The sequence below is a fragment of the Chaetomium fimeti genome, assembly GCF_033439085.1.
Source record: "Chaetomium fimeti strain CBS 168.71 chromosome Unknown B0H64scaffold_1, whole genome shotgun sequence".
Taxonomy (NCBI): domain Eukaryota; kingdom Fungi; phylum Ascomycota; class Sordariomycetes; order Sordariales; family Chaetomiaceae; genus Chaetomium; species Chaetomium fimeti.
The window spans coordinates 968950-992184 of record NW_026944329.1 but is presented as its reverse complement, the minus strand read 5'-3'; the positions used below and the strand labels follow the sequence as shown (position 1 = coordinate 992184).

At 56.0% G+C, this 23235-nt stretch overlaps 8 protein-coding genes across 8 annotated transcripts; 3 read left to right on the top strand and 5 right to left on the bottom strand.

Moving 5' to 3' along the window:
• Positions 1-885: 885 nt before the first annotated feature.
• On the top strand, positions 886-1421 carry B0H64DRAFT_437257 (Yos1-like protein; the record flags this gene model as incomplete). The annotated part of the gene is made up of 4 exons (XM_062806232.1): positions 886-913; positions 975-1034; positions 1184-1291; positions 1399-1421. 4 exons carry the CDS (start codon positions 886-888, stop codon positions 1419-1421), a joined length of 219 nt encoding a protein of 72 aa, XP_062663585.1.
• Positions 1422-2012: 591 nt separating this feature from the next.
• Positions 2013-5343, bottom strand: B0H64DRAFT_6493 (uncharacterized protein). Its single transcript, XM_062808566.1, has 4 exons — positions 5051-5343; positions 4742-4885; positions 4660-4673; positions 2013-4590 (listed from the first exon to the last, which is right to left on the bottom strand). The coding sequence occupies exons 1-4, from the start codon at positions 5087-5089 to the stop codon at positions 2253-2255; spliced, it is 2535 nt and encodes an 844-aa protein (XP_062663584.1). The 5' UTR covers positions 5090-5343; the 3' UTR covers positions 2013-2252.
• Positions 5344-7722: 2379 nt separating this feature from the next.
• B0H64DRAFT_369366 (uncharacterized protein) lies at positions 7723-9299 on the top strand (the record flags this gene model as incomplete). The annotated part of the gene is made up of 4 exons (XM_062802023.1): positions 7723-7773; positions 8521-8971; positions 9062-9153; positions 9270-9299. The coding sequence occupies 4 exons, from the start codon at positions 7723-7725 to the stop codon at positions 9297-9299; spliced, it is 624 nt and encodes a 207-aa protein (XP_062663583.1).
• A 698-nt stretch (positions 9300-9997) lies between these two features.
• B0H64DRAFT_6366 (Sec61beta family-domain-containing protein) lies at positions 9998-11580 on the bottom strand. Its single transcript, XM_062808547.1, has 3 exons — positions 11153-11580; positions 10622-10931; positions 9998-10531 (listed from the first exon to the last, which is right to left on the bottom strand). The coding sequence occupies exons 1-3, from the start codon at positions 11153-11155 to the stop codon at positions 10497-10499; spliced, it is 348 nt and encodes a 115-aa protein (XP_062663582.1). The 5' UTR covers positions 11156-11580; the 3' UTR covers positions 9998-10496.
• Positions 11581-12498: 918 nt separating this feature from the next.
• On the bottom strand, positions 12499-14689 carry B0H64DRAFT_6371 (HAD-like domain-containing protein). The gene is made up of 2 exons (XM_062808548.1): positions 13367-14689; positions 12499-13314 (listed from the first exon to the last, which is right to left on the bottom strand). Exons 1-2 carry the CDS (start codon positions 14429-14431, stop codon positions 12853-12855), a joined length of 1527 nt encoding a protein of 508 aa, XP_062663581.1. The 5' UTR covers positions 14432-14689; the 3' UTR covers positions 12499-12852.
• On the bottom strand, positions 14593-15508 carry B0H64DRAFT_6402 (uncharacterized protein). Its single transcript, XM_062808551.1, has 3 exons — positions 15400-15508; positions 14725-15257; positions 14593-14667 (listed from the first exon to the last, which is right to left on the bottom strand). Exons 1-2 carry the CDS (start codon positions 15412-15414, stop codon positions 14811-14813), a joined length of 462 nt encoding a protein of 153 aa, XP_062663580.1. The 5' UTR covers positions 15415-15508; the 3' UTR covers positions 14593-14667; positions 14725-14810.
• A 1440-nt stretch (positions 15509-16948) lies between these two features.
• Positions 16949-20401, top strand: B0H64DRAFT_351498 (ABC transporter transmembrane region 2-domain-containing protein). The gene is made up of 2 exons (XM_062801467.1): positions 16949-19455; positions 19528-20401. The coding sequence occupies exons 1-2, from the start codon at positions 17310-17312 to the stop codon at positions 20211-20213; spliced, it is 2832 nt and encodes a 943-aa protein (XP_062663579.1). The 5' UTR covers positions 16949-17309; the 3' UTR covers positions 20214-20401.
• Positions 20402-21204: 803 nt separating this feature from the next.
• B0H64DRAFT_470194 (uncharacterized protein) lies at positions 21205-22917 on the bottom strand (the record flags this gene model as incomplete). Its single annotated transcript, XM_062807821.1, has 3 exons — positions 22824-22917; positions 22347-22767; positions 21205-22077 (listed from the first exon to the last, which is right to left on the bottom strand). The coding sequence occupies exons 2-3, from the start codon at positions 22599-22601 to the stop codon at positions 21205-21207; spliced, it is 1128 nt and encodes a 375-aa protein (XP_062663578.1). The 5' UTR covers positions 22602-22767; positions 22824-22917.
• Positions 22918-23235: the final 318 nt, after the last annotated feature.

Below are 23235 nucleotides of genomic sequence, written 5' to 3'. Positions count from 1 at the left end.
AAGACCAATCCGCGATGAAAATTTGAAGTTTACTGTGCAAGTTGGCAAGGCCTATGAATCACAATCACATGGGCCGCTCTTTCCACATTGGCAGTTGCCGTCGTCGACTGAGAACCTTGATGACTGGACGAGCCTGCCAGGGGCAGCGCTTTCCTGGTTGGTGCATTTCTGGTTGAACTCAAAACAAGCCTGAGCCTTTCGATTCAGTCTCTGGTAACTCAGAGACCGTTGGTCCGTGGGCAGATAACTCTCGCCTCAGACACATGGAAGCCATCCAAGATCAACTCCCCTCAAGCCCGCAGATCCCAAGACAATTAATCGATAACTGAATATATTCATAATCCTGCGTTGGTGTAGCTGATCGGTATGATATTTTACATATCCACAACACGTAAATGTAGGTATACATTGCATCTCGAGATGGGCATACGAATAAAGAACTCGGAGACTCAACATCGAAGAGAGTAAAAGATTCAAAAACCGAGACATAGCTAAGTTGGAGAGGAAGGGTTAGGGTCGTGCGGCCAGCCTCACTGCCAAGCAACTCAGCTCTGGCCACCTTTCCATTTCGAGCTAGCTCAGCTCTGGAGGCAATGTACCACAGTACGTACCTTGCCTGCCAGCTTTCAACATCGGGTCGTGCATTCGGAGTGCATCCCACTGTAACCAACATCGACGCCGGCGACCTCCCCGACGATTGTCACAGTCGCGGTCGCAAACGCACGGCGCGGAAGACCCAATCGGCAGCCTACATTGAAACCTAATTACTAAACTCTCGCCGGAACACGAAGAGGACAACCAGGCGCAAAGAGGCCAGCAGGCCGAAGCAACACACACCCCTTCTCCGCGACGACACCATAGCGCTGGGTGCGCAACTCCGTCAAAATGTCTATTCTCGGGAAATTCATCTATGGTACGGCCCCTCTCCCGACCGCATAATCTATACCACCCCAGCTAACGCACTGCCACCTCAGTCACCGTCCTCCTCCTCAACGCTATCTGCATCCCCTCCGAAGACCGCTTCCTCGCGCGCGGTACGTTTGCGCTCGCCCCTATCCTCCCTTTCAACCCTCAGTCGCGATTATGCCTCTAGCCCAGGGTACCAAACCTGGCAGACCCAAAACTTCCAATGGATGAGACGAACCAAAAAACCAAACCGTCCAAACTAACAACCATCCCACAGTCGGCCTCGCCCCGGCGACATACCAGCGCGGCTTCGGGCAAGAAGTAGACAGCAGCGTAAAATACAAAATAATCCAGTTGATCGCGAGCGTGCGGACGGTCATGAGGGGTAAGCTCCGCGCCATCCACTTTGAGAATGGAATCACCATGCTGACGTCTGCGGCGCCCCGGCGTCGTTTTCAGTACCCCTAATTATAATCAACACACTCATCATAGTGTACGAGCTCATCCTCGGCTAAGTGGTATGCGCCGTGCGGTGGTGGATTGTGGGGAGAGACGAGACGAGGCGAGACTGGCAGCGCGGGGACGGAGGAGAGCGTATTGGCTGCTTTGATGTCCCCTTGCGTGGACCGAAGCGCTGCGGGTGACGGGTCGGGCCATGTCATATCTACGGAACGGAAGCACCGGTGTTAATTGCAGGCGTTTCGGGCGGGAATGTATTTGGCTCGGGCATTGCTGCATGCATTTTGGCCGGTGACAAGCCTGACTGACTCGGTACATATAAAACTCGGAAAGGGGGCCAAACGAAACGTAAGAAGCAGGGAACGAGTTAACGCGAGTGCGCTCCAACTTATTTGCTTCCACTAGCATGATCACATCACACGGCTGGTAATACTCGCTTCATTTCTCAACCCGAAACTCCGCGCAGTCAGATGAACCGAGGACCGGGTATACTACACCGAGGAATCTTGCCGCGCTGAGCCATGATCGTACAAGCCAAAGCCAAATAACCTCCGCAAACCCTCCCTTGTTTTTCACACAACTCATCCAACAAGCGCGCTGTATCCCCCCCCCCCCCAAGGGGCTCACTCGCTCGGTCGGATTCAGTCCAACATCCAAACCCCGGAGGGAAGAGGCAACTCTATACACCCACAACCACGTATATAGCCGAACAAGATATATGCAACATGAACAAATAGGCCACAGGCCGGATACATCCCAAACCCGAACCCGATGTCGAGAGCGCGCTGCCGCCGATATCAGGAGCGACCCGGAGCCGCGGTATCGTGGGCCGGCGAAGTCTCCGGCCCTGGCTCGGTACAACAAGGCAGAAGACGTCTCATGCCCTTCTAAGACGAAGACAAGAACTTGCTGCTCTTTTTCTTGCCGAGCCCAAAACTGAACCTCTCCTTCAGCGGCGGTTTGTGGGCATCTTTATCCTTATCCTTGTCCTTGTCGTGGTTCTCGTAGTTGCGCAGCTGGGTGATGGCCCCGGGTGCCGTATCGGACCGCGGTATGGCCCGTGGCAGGAGGTGGTTGTGGTGTTTTCCGGCGGGTCCGACGCTGCTACTGGTCCCGTTCTGATAGTGGGGAGCGCCGTTTTCCCCACCGCCGGCGCTGCTCTCGCCCTTGTTGACGTGGTTCTCGCCGTTCGTCTCATTGTGGTCCATCTTGTCTGTTTTGGTGTCGCTGCTCTTGTCCTCGTCCTTGTTCTGCCCGATGTGCAGGAAAGCAAAGCTCTTGCGGGTCATGGATTTGCGAGCCATGGTTTTGCTTGTTCGACTGGTGCGGTTAAGGAAACCATTCCAGTGGTGCTCATCGCTGCCACACGCATCGGAGGAAGTGGCCGTATCTGTTGTGACGGCCCCCTCTTTCTTTTGCCTTTTCTCTTCCTCCGCTGCCAGCTGCTTGCTCTCCTGGATGGCTTTATTAAACTGTTCACGTTCGAGCCGAGCGGTCTCTCGCATCTTCTGTTGCGCCTCCTGGCGCTCCTTTGCCGTGGCGCGCGCCTGCTCCTTGTCTGCGGCTTTTCGTGCCTTCTCCTCGGCCTTCTCCCGAGCTTTGAGTTCCTTCTTTTCCCTGGCAATTTGGTCCTTGGTTTTGGGTAAAGAAGTGGCAGTTTTGTCTGCCTCCGTCATAACGGCCGAGCCGGTTGGGGGTGCTGCGGCCAGGGGGTGGGTTTCGGAATCGGAGAGCGGCGGGGGTAGCTGGCCGCTGGGATTGGTAGCGTCGACCTCAGTAGAAGCCGACTTTGTTTGATCGAGCGCGGCTAGTGTTTCATTCTCATCTACCGCGGGCAGCGGTTGTGAGTTGAGCTTGGAGAGGATAACTTGACTGGACGATCCATTGGTCGCGTCGGTGGCCGTAGCGAGGTCGGCTGCTTGGGCGGCCAGCTTTACCTGGTCCACACCCTCGGCGTCCATCTCTTCCCGCACTTTCTCGAAGGTCGTCTCTTGGTAGAACAGCACATAGGCACAAGCCATTCCGGGCTTGTCCCCAAAGAAGTTCCGGACGAAGTGCTTGTCCACCGGCTCAACCATCTCATCGTCGAAGAGCAGCCACCCGCGATCTTTGGTCTTGATGACGGCGACGTAGTGCCCGTGGTACGCATTTCCTCCGATGTGTACTACCACGGCGTACAGCTCGTACATCCTGTCGGGGTCTTCGGCGTCGTCGGTTGTGTTGAACATACGGAGGTGGTAAGGGTAGACAACGCGGTGGAAGAGTTTCTGCAGCCGGCTGTAGTCCTCGGTGTACTTGAACCGCTTCAGATGCAAGGCGAGGACCTTCGGAAGTTTCTTGACCTTCATTCGCTTCTCAGCTTCCTGTAGGCCGCCGCAGTGGTCGCAGTGAAACTTGTTTCTCTCGCACAGCATCTCCTCTGCCGAGAAACTCTGCAGACAAGCAGTCACAGATGAGTGCTCCTCCAGGTCTATGGACAAGTCCAAAAACGTTTCGTCACGCTGTGATGCCGTCTCGCAGGTCAAGCACCTGGTTTCGGAGGTTAGCACGCCCTCGAATATGTCGTGTACCCACCCAGTCCCTGAAGCCCGCGTCGCCATGTCAGGGCCGGTTTTTGACAACGCTGTGCCATTTGCCTGGGACGGGTCATTGTCGCTTCGGCTTTCTGCCAGCTCCTGCATCCGCTTGCCGTTGGCCTCCACGTTCGCAATAACGTCGTTGAGCACTATGCCATAAAACTCATGGGCATCCTGGTGCATAGAGTTGCGGAACATCTCATTGTTGCGCTTGAAGATGTCCAAGAACCTCTGTGGGCTCAGCACGCCTGTCCTGGACTGGCTGTCGATGAAAGTCGTGAAGATGTCCCGTAGACCTGTAAAGGTGCATTCCTCCATGCCATACGAGTCCTTGTTCTCCTGTGCCAGTTCTAATACCGGGCCCTTGATCATGGCCTGTTTTTTCTTGTACTCGGGTGAATCTGGCTTGTCCTCCGGCCGCAAGGGTGGTACAGGGGGCGCCAGCTGGCCTCCGCTGAAAGACTGTCGTGGTTTGCTTGGCCCAGCAGCAGCCCCATTAGCGTCTGCCTGCGCTGGAGGCCGTATTGTGACGTTGACTTTCTGCCTAGTTCCGCTCAACTGGTCCCCAGGTTGGGGCGGAGGATAATTGACCACATGCTCTCGAAACTGCTCGGAGTGGTATAATGCTTGAACAATCGAATTACAATAACTGCGAAGAGGGTAATCAGTATTCTGCCCGTGTGGATTTTGGACTTGTGTCGCGTGTGGTTCTGCCTACCAGGTGTTTCCGAACTAGATTGAACAACAATGGTTAGTCCTAATTGCAGCTATGAAGGATTAAGTTCGTAGGCGGCCCTCACATTTTCTAGCCCAAAGAACTTGTCGCTGCCATCCTCCCGAATGGGCCCCGCATTGTGCAACAGCTTCTCGACTGGTGTCAAGTCCGGTTGAGATTCGTCCTTCTTGTTCCTTGTGGCTGTGGTGCTATCGGATTTTGAAACACCCTAGATGGTGGCAATGTCAGTTCTAAACGAGGTTCCACGTAGTTGAGAGGTGGCGGGAGAAAGCAGAGGTTAGTGTCGCTTTGTGTGTGTTTGTGTGTGTGTGTGTTGGTTGGTGTTCCTTCCAGTGTGATGGTCCCCCGATACACAGCGGTTGGTCTAACTTACAGATCCGGCCCCTTTGAGTTTCTGGAAGAACCCCGCCATGGCGAGCGCCGAGGAGACCAGGCGCCCGGGGCGTTAGTCGGCAGGTGGGGTTGGTTGTTGTCGATCTGATCTCGTGGGACGATGTGAGGAAGTCCCAGGATACCGATGATGGGTCGAGTGGCGCGAGAGCAATCATCCGGCAAGCTGTATTGGAAAAGCTAAGAGGCACATAAAGTGGCGCGCGATGTTCGGAGTCTCGAACAAATATTAACTATGAGTATTGGGTAACGCAAGCTGCACGGTTTGACGGAACAATTCGAGTTGCGCAATTCAGCATCGGAACGAAGTATCAGCTCGGTGTTTCGCGACATGTGCGGGTCGGGGTTGGTCGAGGCATGCCCGTATCGTACAGGGCAATCCGAATGCTGAAATCTACTGGAAACAGTTCGAGGATAACGAGAGGGCTTTCCAGCCGCAAAGAAACAAGCTGGACGTAGGGCTCAGCAGAGTGCAGGGATCGACAAGAGCTTCGATGCTCCGGCGAAGAGGAAGCGACACACAAGCGAGCTCAATGTTGAAGAGGCACGCAGGGCTGGGAGGTCAGGGTAGGTTCCTGTACTTTACATGGTGACAATTGCCAAGTACCCCCCTGCGAGCAATAACTCGATTGGAAAAACCGGCTCGTTTCCAGAACAGTTAGTTCCTGGCGGGGTGTGGGTCGCCTAGGAAGGAACCCCACCGAATATTCCTCCCAGAGGGGGCGCCGTTCGATTTGTTGGGTTAAGCGCAACGCTCTGTGGCTCTCCATGCTGCATTCAAGGACCTCCCAAACGCCGGGCGACGGCAGATCGACTCTCTGGCAGACCCCTCATTTTCTATTTGTGCTCTGGTATGTCTGGTAACGGGTAGAAATCGGCCGATCCTTTTCAAAACCACGTTGAGCGTTTTGTTGCAAGCCAACCTCGCAACCCAACCCATGGGCCGTCAAGGAAGAAAGACAGATGGACACCCATAACTACATGGTTTCTCGCCTGAACCACCAGCTCATCGGCCTGCTGGCCCTTCATGCGGATTCAAAAGGCAGGAGCAGAAAACTCAGCATATCCCGGTAGCGGACCGCTTCCTTCTTTAAGCTTTGACTGGAACAAAATAACCTGCCATATATCCCTCCAACTACGTCGCCCCATTCAAGATTGAGCTGCATACACCGCCGTCGTTGGCCCAACCGCATGGGTAGCGATGTCGCACTGCGTCGGACGACCAGTTGCTTCAGCTCGCAGAACGGCGGCACGCCCAGAAAAAGACAACCATCGGTCTCTCCAGCTCCTCTACCACACGTGGTGGGCTCGAGGTGGGCTCTAAGCTTTGTGGCGGCTCTCAGCATTCGGAAGAGATGTCATGGCAAGACTTGTCTTTTGCTCGACGCCAGTGAGGTTGCAGCTTGGCCAAAGGTTGCATGCTCGGCCGTGAGGTTGCAATATAGGGGTTCCCGCGTGCAAGCGCCAGCACCAGCCAGACGGATTCCCCATCAGCCTGAGGCCGAGACTGCGATTCGCCCATTGTCAGGGACTTTAAGACCATGGATGCCACGCTGATGAGAGTCCACGAGAGCGGAAGTGTGGGGTAAAATCGAAGGCTTCGCTTGTGCAAGGAGCTTCCAAGCACCATTGGCTCGTGGTTTGGGTTTACCCGCACTGGCCGCACACTCCACAAGTCGGGGATGCGGGTCCCGTTGTCCGGGCTGATTTGCTGCGGTAAGACTTGGCATTACTTCCCAGAGGAATCCTCCGCGAAGTGACTCGCAAGTCGTCCCGACTCCGAATTCATCAAAATCCAAATTCATTACCAAGTAGACAGGATAGCTTTTTTGCCACAGTTAATAACGCCGTATGAGGGCCACCAAGGCACTTGTCTGCGCCACGCATTATCTCATCGAGCCGGTGACAGCGCGCGATGCAGGGCCGTGGTTGCCGAAGGAATGCGCCGCAGAACACAGGGCCAGGGATGCGAAGCCACGCCGCTGAAATCACCCGCCTGCCTCCTGAGGGATGGTCTGCCCGCTGCTCCTCATGGCACCCTTGAAGAAGTGCACCAGTCGGGCATGCAGGGCGCCCGTTTCCCGCATGCGCCCCGCGGCGGCCAACGCGAGGGAGTCCTTCTCAGTGGCCAGACCCAACGCTGAAAGGCCACAAAGTGGCAAGCTGAGCCGACAAATAGCGTCGCGATTCCATTGACGACGGCAACCGTCCATGTTTGCGCCGTCCGCCCGTCCAAACCAACATCTCCGCTGCCCGATGACGAAACCCGCAAACAGCCCTACATGTGGTCCGATCCTTCGAGGGGAAAGGGCATCACACGAGGCCACCATAATCCGAGAAACGTTCTATTAGGTACCTAATATGCGAGGTGTTGGTTAGTAGCCCGACGAAGAGTCAACGGGTTGAAACCTGTGATTACACCAAAGTAACTCAGGAATGTATGCTATTTTTGAAGTCCATCCTAGAAGCCCATCAGCGCAAATGCCATGGTATGGAGGTGCCGGCGGCATGGCACTTGATTTTACATTTCGGCCCGGCACCAATCCGGTAACGTGAATAGCAAACGCTCCGAGTGACAGTGGTGAAGGCCTAACTAAGTACATAACTATTCGATATCCGGGTAAATGATGATCGATCTGCAGGCCCACGGCCAACATGCATTTTAGGGTGGTGTTACAGGCCGAGAGAATCGCCGGCGCACTCGTGGTGGGTGAGGGCTTTGGAGGTATTGGTCAGTATCCCGCGGGTGACTTGCAAGTTGGTTTGAGACATGTCCAAGGTACAACCACCTCGCCCAGCCACATGACGGCTTGCCCATGCCGGTCATAACACACGGAAAGCTGGCAACACTGAGCTTATTCAGTTTATGGGGTTTACAGATGTACCGAGTGCGTTACTTTCCAGATGACAAATAGAGGTGGGATGTTCGGCCATTCTTGACCGAGTTCCACGTTTTCTCTCCGCGTCTCCGAGGACAACAGGATAGATGGTCGTGGTAACTACAGTAGCATGGCCAATGACGCGTGAATGCAGAGTCACCGCCCTATGACGACGCTTCCATATCATCATGTTAGAAACGAGCAAGCCGAGACACTGTCTCTGTTGCCGCGCTTGCCCCTCCCCCGGCCGCCCAACCCGCCCCCAAGCAAAGACATTACCGCGCAGCAACTCTACGTTGCCAGTCACGCACCACGCACGCCCACCAAGTTTTGGCCTTCCACCATCCGAATATGCCAGGGACCAGCCGGAGACGTGCTAGAAAAAGAACTCTAGCGACTACCTAACTACCTAATTTTGTGAGAGCTATGTCACACCGGTCCGTATCCTCCCTAACACCCAATAATCGCCTCCGCTTCCCGTTTCCACCGATCTAATGCCACCCATTCAATCCAGACGGGGCCAACGGAGTCTGCACAAGGGCTAAGGCAATTGACTGCCCTGGCCATGTGATAGAAATCGGAGCGTGAACTCTGTATCTCCCAACTTCTTCGCAATCCCTGCTTCCATATCCTCCAACAACGTCAGAAGTGGCGTAACAAACGTGATGTTGGCAAGACACAGGGGCTCTGGAGCAGGATCCCCGAGAACGAAGCGGCCCTCGAGCCGGTTGCCCTGCGCGCTGCGGTACATGCCGCCCCAGAGTATGCCGACTATGGTGCCGTCGTAGTGGCGGACGGCCGCGCCCGAGTCGCCAAAGAAAGCACGGTCATCGAGAACAACCTGCTCCTGGTGGTGCACGACGACTGTTTCCCCACCGGGAAAGGTGTATCTCGTTCGGACTTCGGCCACGTCGTTTGCGAGGACGCCACAGGTCATATTCGCACAGGCGCCTTCCTTGTACACTCTCTTCCCCGATGCGGGCTGTTCAAATTCGAAGATTTTGGCTTCGAGGAAGAAGAAATTCGTGAGCGCTGGACAACGGGACGGGCGCGGCTAGAAACGGCGGCGCAAAAGACACAACGAATTGCTAAACTCACATTCGACCACACATCAGAACCAGCGGCCAAGCGGATTGAGAGCACTGAAATTCACCCCCAGTCGAGAGCATGGCGGTGGTGGCCCTGGGAGGTCCGGCACAGTCCCGAGGTGAGTAGGATGTCTCTAAGATTGCAATCCCGCGGTTGGGCATCGCGAAGGATTGGATGGGCAAACGCATGGCCGGCATCCTTCGTTGTGGTAAGACAACCTTTGATCCGCCGCAGCACTCGATCCTGGATATGCGAAACCGGTGAGACAACGCTAACAGCAGGGAGCACTAAAGCGTCTCTAGAGGCTACGTAGATTGTCAGTGATGATGGCGACGAGGCAGAGTGGCCCTTTGGTTTTCCAACCGTACAAGAAAGGGCATTATTCACAGAAGAAAACATATCAGACGAAAAGTCATGCAAGTCTCCAGTCATCCGGGTGACGGGCTCACAATCTTGACTTTGCCTCATACATTACAGAGGTTAAAAGATATAATTAGACCCGGTTCCAGAGATAATCCCTATCAGGTCCCGTATACCCTAATATATACAAAAACTTGGTAGAGGCACGGGATTCGCTAGGACTTGAACCTCTTCCTCAAAACCTAAGTTTCTCTCGATTATCTCGTTCAACTCACCACTTAGAAGTTTGGTATCTAATTAGAAGTCCCCAACACCGGCCATAAGTCATGTAGTAAGTTCCGTCTGAAGCCTGGTTAGATGATTCTAGTTAGACATGTAACTAGGCTTGTTGTAACTGCGCCGGCCGTCACAAGGTAGAGGAATGTACGATAACTAAATATTCGAGCCGTAACGCTGCCTCGATAGCTTCCATTTGAGCTCTCCGGTCAGCGACATGGTTCCCCCAGATCCGTGGGTTTTCGGAGATAGGTTTCGTCAAAGGGGACCGAGTTTCTATTCCTGCCGGCAGCCGCCAGCAAGTTCGTCGTAGAGAAACATAGACACGAGTAGAGAACAAGCCATAGGAGGCTTGCATTCAATGCTATACTGATGAAGAACCCATCCGCGCTCTCACGAGTGGGCTTGTGTCTGGCATCAAAAACTCAACGACGTCCGCAGCGCAGTTTGCCCGAACAAAGAAGCCTCGCATTCCCATAACAACGCATTATATGATATTGTACAACAACCATCAACGGGATCCGCCGCGGCCACATATTGCAAGATGGCAATAGGCACGCCAAAACCTAAGGCCGAATCCCATGCTTAGCTTTTGCTGTATCCCCAGCTTGTTTTCCCGAGGTATCTATCCCCAGCCAACACCCGAAACCGACGAAAGAGCACCTTTTGGCCGCATTCCGCAAGATGACCGTCGCCCCCCGTACACGCCCTGTCCTGTCTTCGTATCTCCCGCTCCGTCGATAAGGGGCCACCATTCCCTCCTACAGTCGACGTGCGGGCTCCGTGTAGTGTCTCGCCCATGCAGGCTGCCGCGCTTCAAACAATCTAGCTCGAGAACTTGCGAGTAATCTTGGCGATGACTAGGTGGTCACAACCGTTAGCCCATGGTCACCACCACCCCAACCCCCCATCATCATCACCGGGAAAAAAGAAACAAGAGGAGGACTCACTATGCAACGCCACCACGCTAAAGATAAACACCAAGCTCAGCACGAGCACCACGACCGGATCCACTTTCAGGCCGGGGCTCTCGTCGGTGTACAGGCGCAGCATGGTGCTGCTGGAGCCGCCCGCGCCGGCCGACCGCGTGCTGTTGGGCCGCACGTTGGCGATCTTCTCCTTCTGGTCGGCGGCCGCGCGGCGCCGGATCGCCGTGCGGGCACCGCCCGGCGGCGGCGGCGACGAGGGCCGTGCCGACGCGCCCGTGGCCGAGCCGGCGGCGGCGCTGCCGGTTGGGGGGGAGGCGGCGCGTGGGGAGGACTGTGGAAAGAAGGGGGGGGTTGGTTAGCTATGGTTTTCTCTGGGTGGGAGGTGGTTTTGCTCGTTCGATGAGAGAGGCGTGTTGTGTTGATGGGGAGGATGTGTGCAAGGGGGCTTGAATTGGTCGAGTTGCTTTGCTTGCTTGCTGGCTGGCTGGCTTGCTGGCTGGCTTCCTGACTGGCTTGCTGGTCGTTGAAAAGGGAATTGAGAGGCTGGCTTACCATCTTGTGGAATTAGAAAGGTAGTAGAACGGAAAAAGGCTGGTATTGACGAAGAAATGAGAGAATGAACGGCGTGGTGGTGAACTGGATGAAGTCAATCGGTCGGAGTCGCGTGGTGGATTTTTGGGCGATGGTTTCGCTGGAGATGCAGTTCGCGCCCCTAATTATCGGCAGGTGATCCGTGCTCCCAATTGAGGCCACGAAGTCACAGCTCCCTGCTCCAGCTTGATTCGAGGTTTGGCGCCGCAATTTTGTTTGACCGGGATTGGGCCAGAACCTTCAAGCCCGGGCCGGCTCCACGGCGAGCTGGCAGTGGTTTGTGTTGGCACGTTGGGGAGGTCGGGCACGTGCTGCCAAGAATGGAAGCGATGGGTTCCAGGAGATCAGGAGATCAATCAGCGGCCTGGGTTCTGTCTTTCGGTCTGTGTCCAGATTAAAGTCGTTGAAATGACTTGGGGAAGTGTGGCAATATTGTGTACAGCTGTGATAGAGTGATTATTTTGCTCTTGATTAAAGCAAGGATAAAATCTTACTGTCCTCTTCTTTTTGCGAAGCTCAATAACTATGGCGACTAATGAAATGGCGGAGTTGGGTTCGTTGTTGTCTCTGGTTCAGGTTGCCCTGTGGTTTGGCAACTTACACGGTAGACTGTCTCACAGTCCAGCCGCTTGCACAGTATTCATCACGCCTCACCATATTCATGATGCACTCCTTTGACAGCTCGGTACACTCGCTTATATGCAACCAGACCATAGGGACATAGCTCCCAAGCTATTCTTTACACTTAGTCCAAGCCATCCAACTCTTCCTTGTTTCCAAAATACTGTCTGGTCCTCCACAAATTTCCCTGCCGCCATGTCGATGTTGTTTTCTGAAACATGCTACTTGCAAAAAAGGAAAGGGAGAGTTCAATGTACACTGGTGGAATGGGGTATGATGTTGGGGGATGGTGTTAATCAGACAACAGACATTGTGAAGGTTATACCATGTTAAAAGAAGAACGAATAAATGAGGTCAGGCAGAGTGCGTTAGGGGGTATGGACGGACAAACGAAATGGGAAACGGGAATATAGACATGTGCCCATCAAGGGGGTTGGGGTATGGTGCCTGGGATCGGTGCAGACTCGATCTGCAGCAGGGTTAACTCGGTTGAGCCATGGTCAAGATCTCTCCGAGTATGTTACATAAAAAAAAGAGACCAGGAAGATCCGATATCTGACAACGCAGGCGAATCTCCGTCGCTGCCTGCCTGTCTGTCTGCCTGCTACTCAAAGCTCCGATAATGTGAGAAGAAAAAAAGAAATAAAAAAGAGAAGAGAACGAAGTAAACCCGTGTCTCGGACATATACCGAACTCCTGAAACCGCTTCCCGTTGAACGTTTTTTTGATTTCGAACCAAGCCCGTCGTTGCTTTTAGTCCTATTGCCGTTATGTGTCCCCCCAAGTTTCGGCGCGATCAGAGACGGCCATGATCATCATCTACTCGGCGCTGTCCGTTTTGTCGGAGGTCGGATAGGGACTACGGCAATGCGTAATTGTGAATGAGCTCGACACCGAATCTCGGGATATTAAGAAAATGTCGCATGTGCGCTCTTGCTGCGGGTATGGGCCAAGATTGCAGCTGTTCGAAATGGGGCAATGACCAGTTCAAGCGACAGTTCGATCGGAAGAAGCTGGGCCGCAAAAGAAGAAAGAAAGCTTTAAAGAGTGACATCGAGGACCAGGCTGACATCCCGGACAGTGGGACCAGCGAGGTCCTCGAGAACAGGGATGAGATCGAGTAGCTCATTGTCGTGGGCGTCCGAGAACCAACTGCTGATCGGAACCGCGTGCTGCGGGTGGAAAATGTAGGATGTTGGCGAGTTGTCGATGATGATGGTGTCCTTCAGGTCACGGCCCACCTGGGACAGGTCCTTCACATAGTTGCCCTGGTGGTTATAGCAGCTTTCCCGGAACAGCCGGTGGTGGACAACCTTGTGGATGTCCAACTGGTCGAGAAGCGGGTCGCCATACTTGGACACCGACGCCGTGAAGACCACAACTTCATAGAGCTCGCCGACTCTCTTCATGAACTGGTCGACGCCTGGCCGCTTGATGACGTAGACATTATGGTAGTTGCCCTCAATCTCTACCGGTATCGTGAAGTCGGCCTGATGAAGGATCTGGGGCAGTCAGCATTTAAACGCTCGCAAAACTTTTGCGTCATTGGCTTACCTTGAACGAGCTGTGGACTAATGTTTCGTCCAGGTCAAGAACGAGGCATTTCCGGCCCTTGTGCTCGGGTGCCTGGGGAGGCAAGAGGAATCGCTGCGGTTGATCGGGTGCAAAGACCGGGGGGCTTTCGGCCAAGGTGCTGGTGGGTGCGTTCGGGACTGCTGGCACCGGTCCTGGGGGTGGCGGTGGAACCCTCGGGAGTGGTTCGTCTGCAGTTCCTGTGGCTCCTTGGTTCCCTAGTTGCCGCGAACCCTCGGCATCCGGCATCTGCACATCGCCCTCAGCATCCCTCTCTGCCGGAACTTCCTCCACCTTGTCGGCGTCGGCGCCCACAGTGTGTGGTGCTTCCACCGAGATCACCAGGTTGCTTGCGCCCGGGCCAACGAGCGTCGTCTGTTTCGACTCATTGTCCCGCTCGCCTCCAACCGTAGACTGGTCCTGGGTGCTGACCCCCGAGGTTCGCTTCCCGTTTCTTGTCGACCCTTGCGAGAGCGAGAGTGGGGCTTGCTGGCTGGCATCCTTTTCGGAGAGGTGGGTCCTGCTGCCCGAGGGTTGTTCCGAAGGCGTCGCTGTCCTACGGCTGGCAGTAGCTGGCCGTGCGGGTATCTTCTCGAGCTTATGGCTCGGAACTGGTGCTTCGGTGTCGATTCCGTTGGCGCTATCCGGCACGCCGCAGCAGCCGAAAAGGGCGAGGAGGCCGCCCTTCTTCTTCTTGTGGGACGTAACTGCAGGCGAGTTTGGTTCCGAGTTGCCCGGTGTCGCTGTTGGTCCTGTCCCGGCACCTAAATGGTTACTAGATGCCTTTCCATTGTGGTTTGGTCGCAACATACTGGCTCTGGATTCCTTGGAGCGCCCGCCGATGCTGTCTCTCGGATCACCAGCCGTCGCGCCGCTTAATCCTGTGGCGGTCGGCGAAGGTTGGACTTTTTGGGAAGATGACCTTGATGGAACTGGCAGAAGGCCCCGGCCCTTCTTCGAAGCGGCTCCATCCTCGGGTGTCAATGTCTCCTTTTCCTTCGAGCTCTCCCCAGCGGCCTGCGGCCGCTCCTCCATACCCCGTGCCATGTTGTGGTTCGTCGACGGCAGCGCCCGCGATTCTAGTGAGCGAATTCAGACCCTATTACAGCCGAGTTAGCTCGCGAGTTCAGACGATGAGAATGCGAGCATTCGATGCCCGCTACATTTAGCGCGCCGTCACCGCGCAGAATTTGGATGGGCGCCCCTGAATAGCGATGTTGATTGTCCAATTTCAATCACACGGCATGAGAGCACCGCGCAGTCGAGGGGCTCGCCATCGTCGCCTGCGCGCGCTCAATAGATGCGGCTGCAGGATTGTGTAGACTAGGGGGGGAACCCACCTCAATGGATCCGGAGCTTCCCAGCGCGACCCAGCCCCTATCTCAACGGTGTATGCCTACCAAGTATCTCGTCCCGGCTCGTCTGGTCACGACGCTAGTTGGACTGCCCGTTGTTGGAACCTCGCATATGCGTTCTCGCGGGGAAAACAGGCTGGTGTCGCGAAGAGAAAAAAGCTCGATCTGACCGTGACTGGTGGCGGTGCAGGGCGGGAAATTGGCGCGAGGTCGATCGGGAAAGGACCGAGCACACACGGCTTTTGCGTGTCGGCGTCGGGCGACGTGAGAAAGAGAGGTATGGAAACCGGGACCAAAAAAAAGAAGACCGGCGATTGAAGGATCGCAAGCCGATGAACCAACCGATGGCCGAGCGGATGGAGAACGAGAAGAGGACGTATCGGCGGCTGAGGAAGTCGTGAGAGCGCAAGCGAGATGATTGAACTTAAAAGGTGATGGGGTCGGGAAGGTACTGGGATCGCTCGAGGCACAGTGGACGACTGGGGGAGCAAGGAGCCAGGAGTGGAATGGCGGATTGCCTTGCAGAGATTAGCCACCCTTCAGGTACGCTTGGGGCACACTGTGGGCCTGCAGTCACGATGGCAGAGGTTAAGGGTCAAGCTCGGCGCCTCCCGGAACGCCCTGGTTTTTGGGCGCTAATGGCCGTGTTTGCAATCTCACCTTAACAGGGTCCATCGCGGCCCAGCTTCGGCCATGTACCTGATCTCAGCTCTCCATCCACTGCCCGGCCCGCCGCCCAGAAATGCCCCGGCTCGGACTGCTTTGATGGGGGAAGAGAATGAAGAGCGCAGAGTGTCTCTCGCATCGGATTGAGGTCCATGGGCAAACAAACAGCTTCCTCTGAATAAGAATTCTACCGATGCATGCAAGCCCCTCACCCCTCTTCCATACTATGCCCTCATCCGGCGCCCGCATGGCTAAACCCGCCCGACGCAAGTCAGGCTGACAAACGGCCAGCGCCTCGTTACCTTCCACTGGCGACTGATGAGAGCGGGAGATCTGGGCCACTCGAGAGCCGCCCGTCGTGGGACGAGTAAGGTCTCCGGTGGCTCACGGCCCAAACCAACAGCAGCACCCGCCGGGGATTGGGCCCGCTTTTGATTCAACGCCGCATCGCCAGACCCAAAGCATCCATTGCCAACAGCGAGCATCGGAGGGCCAGCTGGCAAAGGACGTCGGCCAATGCTGTGCCTGATTGGGACCGTCGCAAAAAGCGAATCTTCGCCAGTCGCCCAATTGCTCCATCGCAGCAGACAAGCTTCGAGGTTGCTCTCCATCAAGTCGTCGACACCAGCATCCACCAACGCACAGGGCCAAGAAATTGCCCGGGCTGCAGTGGATGGTATTTGCAGAGTCCAGAGCATGGCATCCTCTCGCAGCATTGGGGTTCTCGGCAGGGGATGCTGGTGAACTGCAGGCGGGCCGTCTGATTGGTTATGTTACCGCCCGGGGCAGTGACAAGCAGCCCCAGAACACTGAGCGCCGACCACTCACCATGGCCGCCTTGTCGCCAGTGATGCACCGGCATCTTGGGGGCATGCGGGCTCAGAAACATTCTCACGTCCAAAGTACTGGAGTTGAGAGTCAAACCGGTCGGTCGCTGCCGGGGCCGATAGTTGTACATATTCTGTACATAAACCCGAACCCGAGCCGGCTGGCTTCTCCGGGGCCGGCCAGGGGCACAAGCAGGGGCTTTCCTTTCATCTGTCAAAGTTTCTGTGGAGTCTTCGAGGTTGCGAGTGTCCCTCATCATAACCTGTGAGTCTGTAAAACTCAGATACGAATACTTGGATACTTGGTACGAAGGTTGCTCTTTCCTCCAAAGTTCCGCGGAAGTCTCTGCTCTTTGCTCCCAATAACCCATGACGATATTGGTTGACTTCTCCTCGCCGGAACCGCATAACACGTGCATTGGGTGACTCTCCCCTCTCCCGGTTTCCCCTGTGCATCCAGGAGTTATTCAGACCTTTTATGCACGTGTTGTGGAGCCGGTGCTGCTTCAACCCCAACGTGCCAAGACCTCTTCAGCATGTGCGGGGAAACGTTGCTGATGAGCATTCATCAGATTGGCTCGAGACTGGAGAGCAGGCCCTGTGGCGTTTGTCTGGGGAAAGTGGCTGTCTCCATGACGTGAGCGGGACGGACTGTGGCTGCGGGACCTTTCACATGCCACCAGTGACCAACTTTCGGATGCGGATCGCGGCTGCCGAGAACTCAACAACTCCCCAACTACAGATTACGGAATTACGAACATTGAGCAATCTGTCTTCTGCCTTTTATCAGAATACGGCCGGCCCCTCGGAACCAAATCAAGCATCGATAACATATTCACCAACACTCCCTACAATAGAGCAGAGCCATCCCAGAGACCCTTTCGATCCAAACTCAATTGCGACTTCCGCGACTCGATAAAGAAGCATCGAAACAACAATACCCAACCAAATACACGTTACAGATAGACTTGATGGAAAAGTGCGTCTGATGCTGGAGGATCTGGAGACGCGCACGACGTTTTCGTGACCCGATTGCGGTGCGCCATCCGCGGCAACCCGAGCTCGCCATCGGTGATCATGGCTGCGCAGTCCACGCTACGGCATTCGGCCGCCGAGGAGGCCATCTCCGCTTTCATCGACAAGTATGCCGAACTCATCCGCTCTAAGCTGCGCAACACCTCACGGGCAACCCGCCTCCTCTCCACGCTCGCCCTCGCCACCTCCATCATCCTCGCCGGCGCAGGTGTACGCCGACGGTGGAAGCGCAAGCGCGACGAGAGAGAACAAGGTCGGAAGCTCGTACGCACCAACTCATGGCTTCACAACGAGGATGGCTCTCGCACCATCTTCGTCCCGTACAGAAACCGCGACCGCCCGGCCAAAGTGGTCATTCATAACACGAAGCCACTCACCTTCCAGGCTCACCGTCGCCTGTTCCTGAACCCCCCGAGGGTGTCAGGCCTGGGCGATGGGCTCGTCCCATCGACCCAGACCAAGCCCGGCCTTAACCTAGCCTTCCTTCACCAGTTCCTCAGCCTGCTAAGCATCATGATCCCGCGATGGAACAGCAAGGAAGCCGGCCTACTCGTGAGCCACGGTGTCTTCTTGATGCTGCGCACCTACATGTCGCTGGTCGTCGCCCGTCTCGACGGCGAGATCGTGCGCGATCTCGTGGCGGGAAATGGCAAGTCCTTCGTGTGGGGACTGGTCAAGTGGTGTGGGCTCGGCGGCTTCGCCTCGTACACCAATGCTATGATCAAGTTTCTCGAATGCAAGGTGTCCATTGCCTTCCGCACTCGGTTAACTCGGTACATCCACGATTTGTACTTGAACGACAACCTCAACTATTACAAGATTCAGAACCTTGACGGCGGTCTGGGGTCAGGAGCCGACCAGTTCATCACGCAGGACCTGACACACTTTTGCGCCGCAGCAGCGAATCTCTACTCGTCCCTGGGGAAACCATTTGTTGACATATGCGTCTTCAACTACCAGTTATTCCGCTCCCTCGGCCCGTTAGCCTCCTTGGGTCTTGCCAGCAACTACTTCATCACAGCGAGCATCCTCCGGAAGTTGTCCCCGCCCTTCGCGAGGTTGAAGGCCGTCGAAGGCAGAAAGGAGGGCGAGTTCCGCAGCTTACACTCACGCTTGATCGCTAACGCCGAAGAAATTGCTTTCTATGGCGGCTCCGAGACGGAAAAAAGGTTCCTCAACAAGGAGTATGCGTCACTTTCCAAGTGGATGACCGGCGTCTATCGGATCAGGATCCAGTACAACATGCTGGAGGATTTCATCCTCAAGTACAGTTGGAGTGCCTATGGCTACCTCCTGTCGTCGTTACCCGTCTTCCTGCCCGCATGGGGTGGTCTTGGTGGCAAGTTGGAGCAAGCCGAGCACGCCGTCAAGGGCGGCCGCGAGCGATCACGCATGAAGGATTTCATCACCAACAAACGGCTGATGCTCTCGCTCGCCGACGCCGGTGGCCGGATGATGTACTCGATGAAGGATCTCTCGGAGCTGGCCGGCCACACCAGCCGCGTGTACACGCTTATCTCGACCTTGCACAGGGTCCATGCCGCGTCGTATCATGCCAAGGGCAGGGAGAACGAGCCATTTTCCCTGTCAGATATCCAAGGCACCACGCAGCTAGGGTTCGACGGCGTACGGTTGGAAAATGTTCCCATCGTTGCGCCCGCGGTTTGGCCCCAGGGCGGCGACGAACTGGTAGAATCTCTCTCCATGATCATCCGTCGCGGTGACCACCTGCTCATCTCGGGTCCTAACGGGGTCGGCAAGAGCGCCATTGCCCGGGTCATTGCGGGGCTCTGGCCCGTCTACCGCGGCCTGGTCAGCCGACCCAAGAACCACGGGGAGGACGGAATCATGTTCCTTCCCCAGCGGCCCTACCTCAGCATCGGCACCCTCCGCGACCAAGTCATTTACCCCGACGGCGAGGCCGACATGCGTGACAAGCGGAAGAACGACACGCATCTCAAGTACGTACTTGACCTAGCCCGCCTCGGGTACCTGCCCGAGCGCGAGGGCGGGTGGAACACCCGCAAGGAGTGGAAGGACGTGTTGAGTGGTGGCGAGAAGCAACGGTTGGCGATCGCGCGGCTGCTCTACCACGAGCCCAAGTACGCCTTCATCGACGAGGGCACCAGCGCCGTCTCGAGCGATGTCGAAGGGCTGCTGTACCAGACGTGCAAGGACAAGGGAATCAGTAAGTCCCACCACCAAACCCTCACCCCCCAAAAATCGAAATTACCCCATACTAACTCCTTCCTCTCACCAGCCCTCATCACCATCTCGACCCGCGCCTCCCTCAAAAAGTACCACACCTACAACCTGATCCTCGGCCAGGGCGACCGCAACGACTGCTGGGAGCTGCAGCGCATCGGCACCGAGACCGAGATGCTGCACGCCCGCCGCGAGCTCGAGGACCTGCAGGCCAAGCTCGCCCAGGTCGACGAGTGGAAGGCCCGCCACGCCCACATCGAGCGCGAGCTCGCAAAGGTCTGGGTCGAGGGCGGCGAGCCGCTTGCCGCCGAAGGCAAAGGGGAGGGGGCGGAGGAGAAGGAGGGGGAGGAGCCGCTTGTCGAGGGCGGTGAGGAGCCGGTTGTTGTTGGGGGTGCGGAGTCGCTTGTCGGGGGCGGTGAGGGGTCACTTGTCGAGGGCACGGAGTCGTCGCTCGTCGAAGTCGGGACCGGCAGCGGTAGTAGTAATACCAATACCGGGCCACTCTCTGACGCACCGGGGGAAGTGGCTGGTGGTGGCGAGGTGGTGGTGGGACTGCAGCAGGTGCCTGAGCACGAAGCTGCGGCGGATCACCCCGAGACGGAGACCGAGGCTGATTACGAGGAGGCCCAGGAGGAGATGGGGGAGGAGAGCGAGACGGAGACGGAGGTGGAGGCGGGGCCGCGCGGTGAGGGAGCGGAGGAGGGGAGTGCGGCTGGGGAGGGGTCGGGTGTTGTTGTATGAGCTAGGTTGTTTTGTCTAGTTTTGTTTTTGTTTTTGTGCTTGCCGGTGGTTTATGAAGGTGCATGAATGCGAATGCATGGATGGGGGGTTTGGGAGGCTGTTGTATGTGGTAGTATACAGTGTTTTGGGTATTATTTTGTGTTGGGGCCTCTGTAGAGCGCGCATGAATAAGAGGTGTATCATTTTGGAGTATGCTGTGATTCTTGATGTGCCGTGTTTGGTGTTTTCTAGCATTGTGTTACACTGGTCACCGTCTCTATCCGCCCTGCACGACCACCCCTTTTTTGGTTTTTTTTCTTTCTTTTCGAATCATCTTCCTTCAACTTCCTTGCCAAATGGCCTTGTTACCCACAGGAACTGACTTTATCCCAAATGTCTAGACCGGGCTACCCAATAGTGCGGACCCCAAAGTTCGGGTCTATAGACGAGCAACAATGGTCCGAGTTCTAAACGACCCGAGGTGACTTGATATGCAAGTCTTGTCCCACGGGACACACCTGGGGAGCAGCCCGGCAGAGTCGAATGCCAGGTAGTAACAAGAGGGGATTTCTTGACTGATGCTGATAGGTACCAACACGGTGATGGCAGAGGGAAAGTAAACAAGATTACGCACCATGGTTCAAGTGCCGTCCATTTCGAGTTGCAAATGGGTTGAAGCTTTGTTTCGAGGGAAGTAAACATTGCCGGTCAACAGCATCCCACGTGGATAGTCACTAAATAAAATGCCACTAGGTTGTCGCGAATTCGAATATTTTTAAGCATAAACTCGACGGTGACTCGAGTGAGCCCCCAGGGTATCTCAAAACGTTGCCCAGAAAGAAAAGGGGTATATCCAACCTCCTCCATCCAGTTCATGGGTATCAACCAACCAACCAAACGCCCGTTAAAACAACACGAAGCCAACCGCCCGCTAAAACAATACATAGCCAAGAGCCAACAGGCTGAAACCAGATCCCCAGCACGAATACAGTTACCCCCGAGCCGAACCGGCTCACACAAAGTCCTTCAGCAGCCACTCGAACGCCGCCCTGTACCCCCAGTGGTCCTCGACGGAGCCCATAAACACCTCTACCTCCCCGTCGGACGGCACGGAGCTGCGCCACTGGTCGTAGACGCTCTCATACTCGGCGAGGTTGCACTCGTCGGGGTTGGGGTCGGCGCCAGAGAACAAGATAGCGAACGGTACGCCCGCGAGCTGGTCGATGTTCAGGACACCGAGCATTTCCTGGTACGCCTTCTCGTGCGTTTGCCACGCCTCCCAGTCCACCACGAAGAGCACTCCGCCGACCCGCGCACCCGGTGGTTGCTGCTTCAGCAGCTCGTCCGTCTCCTGCGGCACCAGCGCGCGCTGCAGGTGCTGCTTTAGGCGACGGCACCGCCACCACGACTCCTGATGGTTCCCGCCGAGGTCGAATGCGGCGCATTGAGCGTTGTTGACGGTGAGCTGCCACCCACAGTCGGGGGTCGGGGCGGGGGCAGGCGAGCAAAAGGAAGGCCACGCGTCGGCACAGGAAGGGGCCGCGAAGAGGTCGTCGGCGGTGGCGGCGGTGGCGACGGCGCGGAGGTTGGCCAACAGCGACTTCTTGCCCGTGTCGGGGAGACCAAGCACCAGGAGGTCGGTGGGCTCGTCCAGGTGCGCGAGGAGCGAGCAGACGGCATCGTCCTCGAAGAACTGGGCGCTGGTTGTGCCCCCCGTGTTCTCGGTCGCCATAATCTCGCCATAGGGGCCGAGGCGAGGAGAGAGGGGGGGTGTTGGTTCCATTTTTTTAATAAAAAAAGGAGAAAAAAAGGGAATGTCGAGCCGTGAGGGTGCCCGACAGCGAGAGACGGGATTCCGAAGACGTTGGCGCCTTCGTGGGATGTACTAAAGACCGAAGTGTTAGCAACACTGACGGCGAAATGGCCGACACTGAGCACAAGCAGCACGATGTCACTGATGAGAAAGAATATCGGGGAGCACATCGCCGCCGGCCCGAGGCACTGTTGTCAGTGCGATCTTCGGGCTCTCTGGGCTCACCAAAGGGCGGCAAAGACAGCACTACTGCGGCGACGACGGCGACGGCGAAGTTTCAACGCAAGGGGGTGAGGGGTGAAGCAAAGAGGTAATGGATATTGCAGGAAAATAATACTTACAGAAAGGAGTTCGGAGATGGGCGATGGAAACCTGTTTATATCTTGACAAGTGAAGAACGAACTTGCCAAATCATTCAGTTTCCGATGCATGAGGAACGAGGAAAGAGCAGAGAGGATGGGGAAGGGGCAGCTGATATACTGGACCGGACGCGCCCACCTGATGGAGGATGCCCAGCAACATGGTGGCAAATGCGCGGTACGGAAGAATGTTGGGAATGCCATCCATGTGCCTGCCCCCATTGAGATCATCGTCATGTCTGCGTGCAAGTGACGGCTTGTGGCTTCCCATAGGCAGCGCGCAGTATCAGGCAGTCCGCTATTGACATCATGGCAAGTCCGCGTGCAAGTGACGGGCTTGTGCGTTCCTGCACAGAACCGGGCCGTTAAGTCTCAATAGCATCAGAGCATGTCTTGCTCGACCCTAAGGAGTGCTCCGTCAGTAAGGTACTTGTCTGCTAACAAGTCGGGGAGCCTAACAGCGGAACCAGGTCGAATGTGGCCGACAAGGATGCCGCGTCGATATGAGAAGACACACGCATCGCCGTCGAACATCATAGCGCAAGCTTGTGGCCGAGACCACAGCCAACCCTTCGGAAACCTCGATGACCCATGCAGAACGAAGCCAGAGGAAGGGACAGCCAAGCCATATATGCAACGCTGAATTGATCAAATCTGCTAGACAGGGCTAAGCACAGACAGAGATGCCGCCATTGCATGCCTCCATTTCCCACCAGAGACAGGAACTCGCCACTCCCGATGGCATGCGAGAGAAGAAAGAGAAGGGAATAACCCCAAACATAATCCAGAAAAGCCCGGTGCCCCCCCCCTCCATCGTCCAAACCAACCGTATCCAAAGCCCCGGCCAGACCAGACCGTAACCAAGAAAAAG

Coding starts and splice junctions, on each gene's coding strand:
- B0H64DRAFT_6493 (XM_062808566.1), bottom strand. CDS start 5,089: ATGGCGGGGTTCTTCCAGAAACTCAAAGGGGCCGGATCT. Junction 4,886..5,050: donor AACTCAAAGGGGCCGGATCT/GTAAGTTAGACC, acceptor GCCACCATCTAG/GGTGTTTCAAAATCCGATAG.
- B0H64DRAFT_6366 (XM_062808547.1), bottom strand. Junction 10,532..10,621: donor TAGCGTGGTGGCGTTGCATA/GTGAGTCCTCCT, acceptor GTGACCACCTAG/TCATCGCCAAGATTACTCGC.
- B0H64DRAFT_6371 (XM_062808548.1), bottom strand. CDS start 14,431: ATGGCACGGGGTATGGAGGAGCGGCCGCAGGCCGCTGGGGAGAGCTCG. Junction 13,315..13,366: donor TAGTCCACAGCTCGTTCAAG/GTAAGCCAATGA, acceptor TGACTGCCCCAG/ATCCTTCATCAGGCCGACTT.
- B0H64DRAFT_351498 (XM_062801467.1), top strand. CDS start 17,310: ATGGCTGCGCAGTCCACGCTACGGCATTCGGCCGCCGAGGAGGCCATC. Junction 19,456..19,527: donor GTGCAAGGACAAGGGAATCA/GTAAGTCCCACC, acceptor TCCTCTCACCAG/CCCTCATCACCATCTCGACC.